Raw genomic sequence first — 10,867 nt, 5'->3', positions numbered from 1 at the left:
TCAGCTTTTTGAAAAACTCACTCGTGCAAATTAATTCCAAATTGAACTCGAAACCGTATGATTACCTATACAAATTATATTAATTTCATCGATTCCTCGAATCGTGAGTTTTGGGACGCCTGCGGCTCAACAAGTCGCATCAATGTATCTACAGCACGGCATCTCTCTATCCTCGCACTATCGCAGTACTGGATGCAATGCCATGAAACTGGTGCAATACAAACACAAGGAAAAAACGCGTAAACGAAACTTTATAAAATTAACGAACTCCGTAGTGTATTTTTAGCACCGGAAGTGACGTTGTATTTTGTGGACTGGTCTTTTTGAAGGGGGGGAGGGTACGGGGCAATTTCCAAAAACAACAAAAAATACCGCACAGCAAAAGCAGCTGAAAAATAATCGTACAAGGGTAGCCATGGAGAAAAATCGAGCGAGTGCTTTCTATATACAGATCCTGGTCCCTGGTCCGTTTTTGACTTAAAAAAAAAATTCACAAAAAAATCATGCACATCGTACGGTGGGAAGAAAATTCACGCCTAGCGAACGCCCATCTCAGGTGATCTTCCACAGACGCCACCTCGTCCCCAGGACGAGGTTGACGAAACTCACATGTTCGCGAGAGGATCTGGGTACATGTTGCTTGCATATTCTCTCGATCGTTGGGGTGTGCGCGCGTGGTGTGTGGAAAGATGAACCCTAACTATAAAATAATTGGGGAATCGTTTGTGAACTCTTACTACCAGCTTTTCGACACCAACCGGGCCGAACTGGCGAATTTTTATGTGAGTGTCTTTCTCTTTTACATTTTTTTATAGCGTAGCTACGTTAGAGCTTACTGAACTTCTGATTACAGTTACTTCGAACCTTTCGTTTCGGATATTTCGCGGCTGTCTAATGTATAATGTTATAACTCTGTCTTCATTCTACGTTTTGTGCAGAGAAACTCGACCTGTACTGCCAAGAGAGCTTTTTCTTTTCGACAGTTTACCTTATAAGTCTTAATATCCTGAATTCTTTTGGTTTCGCTCTCGATCACTGTGAGACGAATCAACAGCTAAGTAATGTGATATAAACTCCACGATCTGTTTTTCGTAGCGACTTTCAGTTATTTTGTTTTTTTATTTACTTACCAGTTAATCACTAACACTGGACCTAGTAATTAGGGACTGTTCGTTCCGCTAAGATCGGCTACCCCTCTTAGAGAGTGAATTTATTCAAAAATTACCCCCCCCCCTTGATAATGGGTCTGTCAAAATCCTTTACCCCCCTGCCACACAGACTACACAGCCACTTAGTTTTCCCGAATAGGCCATCCTTTATTTAAGAAATAGAAAACTTTTACAATGCGTGTACCTTAGTGCCAACCGTTTTCCTACGACATGGGAAAACGAAATGCGAACTTCCAGTTTCGTTTTTCATTTACCCACTCCATCGGAAAAGGGAATTGGAACTTCTATTTTCGTTTTTCGTTTTTCCATGACTTCGTACAACAGAATTGCAATTGTCATTTCCGCTTTTCGTCTTCTATTTTTGTAAGACATTGAAAAATGGAATTTGAACTTTGATTTTCGTTTTTGGTTTTCGTTTTCTATTACATTATCTCAAGACAGTATAGCCTATCAAGCAGACGCTAGCGCTTTTTGGGTTGTATATATTTTTTCCTACCTTATGATCCTCAAAATGACGTCATGGCTAGCTGTACATGATGTCACTGACTGTACATACGGAGTTTTGATTTCAACAAATAGCATAAAAAAGTTCTGCAGCTATATTAATAGAAAACTAGTATTTACGAATTTTCAGCCCACTACAAACCGTGTCGAGCGAGTTCAATGTTAATAAAAGCCTTCTGTTGAATAGGACTACCACGATATCAATATCGGCAAGGAAATGAAATTATGCGCATACTATCACAAATCGCAGAACTAAATGGTTATTTAAGTCCCACTATAAAGTCAAAAAGTTTCAGTACAAAGGCTTGTCATGATTGATTTGGAACATACAGTAGAACCTGCGAAATGGCACCTTCTACTTCGATATTGACCAGTCAGTGTAAAATGCAGACTGCGGTCTGGAGACCGGGGATAAAATGCAGACTGAGGGTAAAATGCAGACTGCAGACTATAGACTTTTTAAGTATATATCGACGGTGTAATTTCCATTATCGATTTCTAACCGGAAACAGGGTTATTCAGGCTAATCACAGTGAAAGTTTGCTATGCTCCGGTTAGCCTGAATATCACCCGGGTTAGCTTAAATAACGCTCCGGTTTGCGGTTTGCCTGTTTATGGTTAGCTGTCAATGATGGAAACGGTAACACGACTCATTTAAAAAGTCTACAGTCTACATTTTACCCCTGGTCTGCAGTGTGCATTTTTACCCTCAGTCTGCATTTTACTGCAGTCTGCAGTCCACAGTCTGCGTTTTACACTGACTGAATATCGACTGTTCCATCTGCAACTGGCCTTCTCTTCTTGATACCATGACAACTGAAAAACCTTTTTACACTTAGCAAACTACTGTGCAGCCCCTTAGAATCGGGTAAAGGTTCTTGATTACCTCGAGAAGGTCTTCATAACTATTATTTTCCTCAATAAGAAAGCATGCATGTGGTTTCCAAGTCTTTCGTAGCGGCGGGAAGTGCCAATATTCTTTCGATTCAGGTAGCATAAGAAAGTGACAAAAGCACAGAAACAAAAAAAGAAAATCGAAGTTCAAATTCCTTTTTTCAATATCTTATAAAAACGAAAGACGAAAATAGGAACTGACAATTCTATTGTCCAAAGTTGTGGGAAAACGAAAAACGAAAATAAAAGTTGGAATTCCATTTTCAATGTAGTAGGAAAACGGAAAACAAAAATGGAATCTCAAATTCCCTTTTCCGATGGCGTGGGTAAACAAAAAACGAAATTCGAAGTTCAGATTCTGTTTTCCCACATCGTAGGAAAACGGTTGGCACTAAGGTACACGCATTATTTACCTTGTTCCTCTTGAGTTTTAGTATAAATCTACTAGTGCTCTATCACAAATGCCACTCTCTGATTGGTTACGCTACTCCCATCTATTAAGCAATAGTGAAATCTCGAGCTCATAATCTAATTGCTCATTAGTATAAATCTACTATCTTTCATGAATGCTGTTCTCTGATTGGCTACGTTACTCACTATCTATTCTGTGATAGATAATGAGTAGCGTAGCAGTGTGTGCCTGTTAACAAAATGACGGCCACTTCTTGGCGTTTTGAAGTGTCTGTGAAAAGGATTTAGATAAAGTTTTGAACGACTGGTAGATTTATACTGTCTAAAACAATTAGATTACTTGCTCTTGTTTTCTATACGTGATAGTTGATGAGGGCTTCTCATTTGTATTACAATGTATTTCAAATATCTGGACGTCTGGCAAAATAGCCTGAAATTACCTCACATACATGCTGGATTACATTACAATACAACTAAGAAAAGTTAATTGTGAAAAGGTGGCTGGTGTATGCATTATTATAATTCATATTTGAGCGGTTTTCAGTTGCGTGTTAAAGAAATTAGACTTTGGTTTTGGTTTTGGTTTTGGTTTTACTACAGTTTGAGATTGGCTGAGTAGTCTAATTGGTAAGTAATTGGTTTGGTTTTGGTTTTGGGACACTCAATTGAAAATCACTCTAATTTATTTAATTAATAATTGCTGCCCGTAATTAGGGCAGTCTCCTTTTTCTGTCCTGATATCTCAACTTCTGGTTATTTGTTTGTCAGCAGTTCCCAGGCCCCACTGCATAGAAAGTCTGCAATTGGTGAATTTATGATGGACAGACTTGAATATGCGACCTTGTGCTTTGACTGTTCATTGAGTACATTTGTTGATGCAAAGGGAAGCATTCAAAGGGAGTACAGTCAACTCTCAATAACTTGAACCCTTGCTAATTCGAGCTTTGCGCTAACTCGAACCAAAAGCAATTTCCTCTGGATTTCCCTCATACATTTACTGTAATTTTACCCTCAGTCACTCAAACCCTCGATAACTCAAACCTCCCACTAACTCAAAGCAATTTTCATTTCCCTTTAGGTCATTTTCTATATAATTTTACATTTGATAACTCGAACCATGTCTGTCAATACGTGACAAGTCAAAACAGTGTACCATAGTCCAAAACACTAAATTTATTTTGAAGCAGCCGTGTGAAAAAACCTGATAATCTTTCCACTGTTTCAACAGTGTGATGGGTGCCTGTTCCTCTTACTGCATGGGGCTCATGGCTGGGTTGCCAGGATTTGCGCGCCATGGGAGCAGTCTTCATCTAGGAGCTGGCTGCCAATAGTGGAAGTTCCTGGATGTCTCAGGCACCCAACCTCCAGTTTAGCAATGCACTTGTTAAGTTGTTTTAAACAGTGATCCAGTTAAGTTTGCTGGTAATGTGTTTGGTCAACAGGGAATTCCAGTATATTGAAATTTACTAAGGAATTAATAAATCATCAGATGTTTTCCATTATAATCTTTCATGTCATGTAGCTAACCTTGTCGGGGTTTTTGACCTAAGATTTCTCTCTTGTCTGCAATACTGAATCGAAGTGGTTATGTTTTCTTTGAAGACTGCAGATTCCATGATGACATTCGAAGGAAACCAATTCGGAGGAACAGAGGCAATTAAAAAAAAGCTAGTAGTAAGTTCCAACATTAAACTGTTTTAAATAAAATGTTTCTAACCTTTAACAGATTGTGATGTGACTAAAGGAAATTTAAGTGAAGTTAGAATTTTACAGTTGCTTGTCAACAGTTCTGTATGGTAGTTAACCTGTAATCAGGTGGTTTTTTTCAATTCTTTCTTTCTTTCTTTCTTTCTTTGCATGAATGTGTGTGTTAAATGGGAAAATGGTAACACCTGATTATAGGTTACTTAGCAGTGATACACAATGAATACATCTTACTAACCGAGCTTGAGGTCTGAACTACGAGTTACAGACCAAGTTTTTTGCCCTTCAATTTATGGCCCAGGTGCGCACGCAGGCCATGAATGAAAGGGAGAAAACGAGGATCTGTACCTTGCAGTACAGGCCAAGAAGATATTTATTACATCTCTACTGTGTATCTGACGGGTTCAGGAATGATTTCTATTCACGCAGAGCAACTTTAAACATTTGTCACACATCAAAAGCAAACTGAGTCAATTTGAAATCGTTGTTAAGTTTTGAGCATATTTTAATACACAATTTAAAATTAAAGAAAGTTTTAAACTTTGAATTGCTGTAAAAGTTAAGAACACCTGACAATAAATCTCGGAACTTTTTGGCAAAAAGAGCTTTAAATTTTAGCAGGCCATACAGAAGAATAGAACCTGCTAAATTGACCAACCACAGCATGCGTAGTAACTAAGTGATATAATGAGAGTGCTTAAACGAGGGTTTCATTTGTTTTAAGTTTCAGCTGTGTGCTTTTTGTGCCCACCGGTACTCACTCTTCTCTCACCCTTATTATGTTAAATATTTGGGTTGGTTGCCATCAGTCAGTGTTGTTATGGAAACCTCCATGCTTTAATCAAATCATGTATGGACTCGCCATGTTTTAGTCACGTTCTCCAAGCCCATCTACTCACAATCGTTTAGTTTTAGTCAGAATCAAACCAATTTATCATGAAATCTTGCACTGTTTGTTGTGAACCCTAAATCTTGAATAGTAAGCTTATTTTTCGTCTAAGTTTGGTTTTATAGTATAAAAAACATGATTATGTTCAGCTTCCCAGCAGGGTTGTGTTCTTTAGTTTTCTCTTGTTATTTTAACTATAGACATATTTTGAATACACTGTCACAAGGCTAGCCTATGTCTATTGTTACAGTGGAGATCCAGAAATTTCCTCTCCTGAGTAATCCAGCTTGAGAGCAGATCCATAAGTTGCCATTCCACTCATATTATTTACTGTTTCACTTATTTGAAGGAGTTGCCATTTGTTACTGTTAAACATGTAGTAACCACTGTGGACTGTCAGCCAACTGTACAAAACGGAGTGGTTGTCTATGTAGTTGGGCAACTTAAGGTGTGTATTAGGCCATATTCATATTCTCATTATAATGTCTACAGGTGTAGTTGGGCAACTAAAATAATAAAGGTATAGATTAAATACAGATTTTCTAGCAGAGTAGTCAACCGTCATTCTGCATTAGTAATCAACACGGGAGCAAATTACAGTTAACTTGTTTTTTGCTATTCGGTATCACTTCTTACTTGTTGCCACATATGTTTTAGCATTAGATTTAAACTGCTCACTTTTAACAAGAATTGAGATGTTAAGGAAAACTGGATGCTCTAAGGAGCTTTGCCGTGGATGGCTTATCTTAAAACAGGGACGACGAAGTGGTGAGAGCGCTCTCCTCCCACCAATGTGGCCTGGGTTTGATTCCGGCCCGGTGCCATATGTGGGTAAATTGAGTTTGTTGTTGGTTCTTGCCTTGCTGTGAAGGTTTTTTTCTCTGGGTTCTCTGGTTTTTCCCCCTCCACAAAAACCAACACTCCAAATTCCAATTCAACCAGGATAGAGAACCCACATGAAAACCAGCCAAGGCTGATGTGGGTTCCTCTCTAAATATATTGTAAATATATAATATATCAAACTATTGTCTGTTTTTTTTTTTAACCAGGTGTGTAGTAGGCCATATTCTTATTCTCAGTTTTGGAATGGAACTAGCTTGCAATGGAGGCTCATGTCCATGGGGGAATATCATTAAAAAGAGATTAAGATGGATTCCGCCCAAAGTTCGAGCAATAAGTACAAAAATTATTTACTAAAAATCTACTCAGAGCACAGCAAGGTTTTAAATACAATTTAAAATATCACACTGTAATTCATTTTTCTGGGTGACCCCCTGATTAAATCCCCAAACATTCTCAAGAAATTTAATGTCAAAGCTCGTAAGAGTGCTCAATGCGAGTGTTGTTGTGTTTTCAACTAACACAAAACGTCAGTTTTTATTGAAATATGGATAACTTCAAGTTCAGTTTTCTCTCGTGGGGTCAGCTTGAGAGCTAAAGTCTGGATAAGATTTTCTTACCTTAATTCAAAATATTACCATGCTATAAGGTTTTTTTGGTAACTTTATATTTGCCATTATTACTCGAATGTTCCGCGGAAATCATCTTAATTCCATTTGTGTATGAAAAGACTCCCTGCATTAGTCCCAGTTTCAAGCTAGTTCCAGTCTAATACCAAGAATATGAATATTGCCCATTGATGGTCCATCATAATATTCCTCAGTCAGATCCTTGTAGTAAATGTCTTTATAATTTCTCTGGTGTCTTCAGGACTACGTTAGGAAGCTCTTATGTTCAAGCTTTCTTTTAAATGAATAATCTTGTTTTCTGTAGAAAAATGACTTGCATGGCATAGCTCATAAAGGCTCTTTGGAATGAGTGTACATTATTGTGTCTTTTAATAACATGATAACCCTAAAGTCAAGTTGCACTCAAGACTTCCATCAATATACTCCCCCCATAGCTCGTTCCCCCCACCCCACCACTCCACCCCCAATTATACATCCATTAAACAGAAGGGTAAAAGATGTACCAGGCCTAAATAAGTTAATCTAATGTCTTATCTTTGTTTGGTTATCTAGACAGACAATGATCCTCCTCATAGCTTCAGTCAGTGTTTTCTCTTGATGTACAATGAACAACTGGCCTCATACTGTGTTCTCAACGACATGTTCAGGCTGTCGCTGCACCACCATGCTTAACACTACAGCTGTGATTTTGTATTCACTGCAGAGAGACCTGATTATTTTAGCCATGTATGGATTAGATAAGAATCAAGGACTGAAGTGTTTTACAGCAATCAAGCAATTATTGTTTGCCTTGTACTATAAGATAGCTTAATGTGGCATGGCACTGTGCTTGCAAAAGTGTTACTGAACAGGGACAATTCTGAAAAGCTTGAGAGAACAAACTTCTTTTGCATGCTCATCCAGCCTCGAGTGAGAGAGATCTTTCAGCCAAGAAATTTCATGCTAATAACAACATAATGGAAAACCTTGTTGACTGTGTGATTGTTTGTTGGTTATTTTTTACGCACAAAAAGGAAGCCAGTGAGAGTTGCTGCTCGGGAAAGTTCTATTTTGACTGTTTCTGTGCAAAAGATTGACTTCTTGTCGACATTCAAAACAGTAAAAGAATTTTAGACAAACCTAAATGGCAACTGCTTATTAAGTTACTGGTTTTGAGTATTCAGAAATTAAACTTACTAAACAAATGCAGTTGATGAATGTTCCTTTTAATGGAGTATGTCGTATCTGATTCTAGGTTACTCTAGTTTGATGGGGTTCCACCCCGGGGAGGGGGATTCCCATATGGAAAGATCAGGGGTGCTCGTCATACAATTTGAATTAAACCTCTAACGGCAACTAATCTGGGCATTGTTCGAGCTTTGTTCCATAAAAGAGGCTACAGACTTGATTACCAGCCGTTGTTCAGGAAAGGAGCCCAGGTTAGTTGACTGTACTCGAGAGAGCGGCGGAAATCAAGCCTAAAAACGGAAATGAGAGTGCACTCTGAAAGATGCTTTGACAACTAAAAATAGTGGCATTTCCGTCCTGAACACCCGAAGTGAGACCCCCCCTGGCAGGTTGCACTTTTGGCCCTTTAGGTGAGATGGGATTACACAGACATGGAAGCATAAATCAACCTTTACTTGGATTTACAGGGTAACATACTTACCTAGCTACATGGAGCTAATTATCTTCGAGGAAAATTGAAACTACACAAATGATTAAATTAAATACAGATGAACTTCTATTAAGCAGCCACCCTCGTGGAACAGGGAGGTAGTCGCTTAATCGAGGTTCGTGTACTCTGATTTTTTTTTTTTTTTTTTTTTTTTTTTGATTGGGTCAATTGCTTAGTGAACATAGTGAATCATGTCAAGACAATCATAATGAACGTGTGTTTGAATGTTTTTATCAGTCGTCAAATTCTTTTTCGGACTCTTATCTACCATCGTCTTTTCCAAATCAAAGGGAAACTACGTGTGGTAAATTTTGGGTGGCCGCTTTAAGGGGGAAGGACTCCAGAGAACTCGCTCATCGGAAAGACCAAAGGGGGCAGAGGTTCTATCTACAGTATTTTACTGAACATTTCCGGGACTTTGATAACTTTGGACTGGGGTTCTAGTGTATGAAAATTTTAAAAAAATGAATTTTTACTTACAAATATCATTAATCCTTGTCTTTAAATCGGATCGCTACACGGAGCACAGCGGAACTGGCGGACAATCCTACGAATCCATCTGTCCAATACTCGAAAAACATCAATTAAAACGATGTCCATAATAGTTTGGCAAACCTAGTTCCGTAGTTTAAGTGGGCCTACATTTCCAGTAACGAAGTTTCGAGAATTCGGGTAAACCCACCGGGATTATCGTCTTTTCCAGAAATTCTGGGAAATGCTGTTCCATTGGCCACCGGAAATGTCTGGAATGAGAAATCTACAACGTCCCTAGGGCCAAGGTTTTCCTCCTCTGTTGGAGCGCAACAGGTTGCGCTCCAGCACTGCCCTGCTATTTGTCCGTTCGTTGTAAGCGAAAAGCGGGTAGAACTTTACAGAGTGCCCCCGCCCCGAGCGGGGCAAGAGATACGAGGGGGTAATAGATACGAAGCGTGAGCCAAGGTGGATTTCGGAAATTGCGTTCATATTTCCAAATAAATCATCAAAAGGAACCTTAATATGTAATGAGTATAGATTACTTATTATTTTAAGTACCTTCGCGTCCATTCACCCCAGGAAAGTAAAAAACAGTTCACGTTCTCGCAAATGACGATTTCTAAGTGTCACTACTTAAAGTCGAAATTCGCGCAAAGCAAAAATGATCTCTTCGGGTTTTTTTTCTAGATTTAGGCTGAGAATGAATTTAAAATGTGCAAGGATAATCAAAAGACTGAACACATTTTTTTTTTCATTTTTTTTTTTTATCTAAGATACGGCCAAAACATTTTCGGTTGGCCAAAAGTAACTTTTATCAGGGGAAAAGGAAAGCTAACTCCAGGTTAGAATCAGAGAGTAACACGCCAGTTATACAAGCTTGTTTATTTCTGGTGGAAAAGGGTTGCCGTTATCATACCGTTCAGGTTGCCTGTCCCAAGTAAATTCGATCGTCATTTGCGCGTGCATTTAGGAGCCGTTACACCGATCAGAAAACATCAAGGTCCCGTCCACACTGCACCGGAGAAATTTGAAAATCGAGGTTTCCCTCTGAAAACGCATCAAACGTTTTCCGTCCACACTACGCTGGAGGAATTTGAAAAGAGGTTGCCCTCTGAAAACGCATCAAATGTTTTCCGTCCACACTACGCTGGAGGAATTTGAAAAGAGGTTGCCCTCTGAAAACGCATCAAATGTTTTCCGTCCACACTACGCTGGAGGAATTTGAAAACAGAGGTTGCCCTCTGAAAACGCATCAAATGTTTTCCGTCCACACTACGCTGGAGGAATTTGAAAACAGAGGTTGCCCTCTGAAAACGCATCAAATGTTTTCCGTCCACACTACGCTGGAGGAATTTGAAAACAGAGGTTGCCCTCTGAAAACGCATCAAATGTTTTCCGTCCACATCACGCCAGAGAAATTTGAGAACGCAACAATTACCGACCATTTGAGGAAAACTCGGGCAGGGAAATCACGTGATTATCGTGACGTCATCGTTTTCTAAAAGCTTGGTTTTCAAAATGTTTTTCGTCCACATTAAAACGCAAAGCTGGCGTGTTCAAATTCCTCCGGTTTGAAGAGCGTTTTCGAAAAGCTCCGTTTTCGACGCGGATTAATGTGAACGGTAGGCCTAACCGGCGTAGTGTGGAAAACACTACCTAAACAGGTCGTGGAAAATTTGTCAAACGCAATCAGACA

The 10,867-nt window shown here is 39.1% G+C and overlaps 1 protein-coding gene across 1 annotated transcript; it reads left to right on the top strand.

Annotated features, from left to right (window-relative positions):
* Nucleotides 1-110: 110 nt before the first annotated feature.
* LOC145488158 (nuclear transport factor 2-like) lies at nucleotides 111-10,293 on the top strand. The gene is made up of 4 exons (XM_081466960.1): nucleotides 111-782; nucleotides 4,581-4,652; nucleotides 5,921-6,019; nucleotides 7,593-10,293. Exons 1-4 carry the CDS (start codon nucleotides 690-692, stop codon nucleotides 7,710-7,712), a joined length of 384 nt encoding a protein of 127 aa, XP_081323086.1. The 5' UTR covers nucleotides 111-689; the 3' UTR covers nucleotides 7,713-10,293.
* Nucleotides 10,294-10,867: the final 574 nt, after the last annotated feature.

Source organism: Orbicella franksi, chromosome 5 (assembly GCF_964199315.1).
Source record: "Orbicella franksi chromosome 5, jaOrbFran1.1, whole genome shotgun sequence".
NCBI classification, from domain to species: domain Eukaryota; kingdom Metazoa; phylum Cnidaria; class Anthozoa; order Scleractinia; family Merulinidae; genus Orbicella; species Orbicella franksi.
Note: the sequence above shows the minus strand (reverse complement) of the source record. Positions and strands in the feature narration are given on the sequence as shown.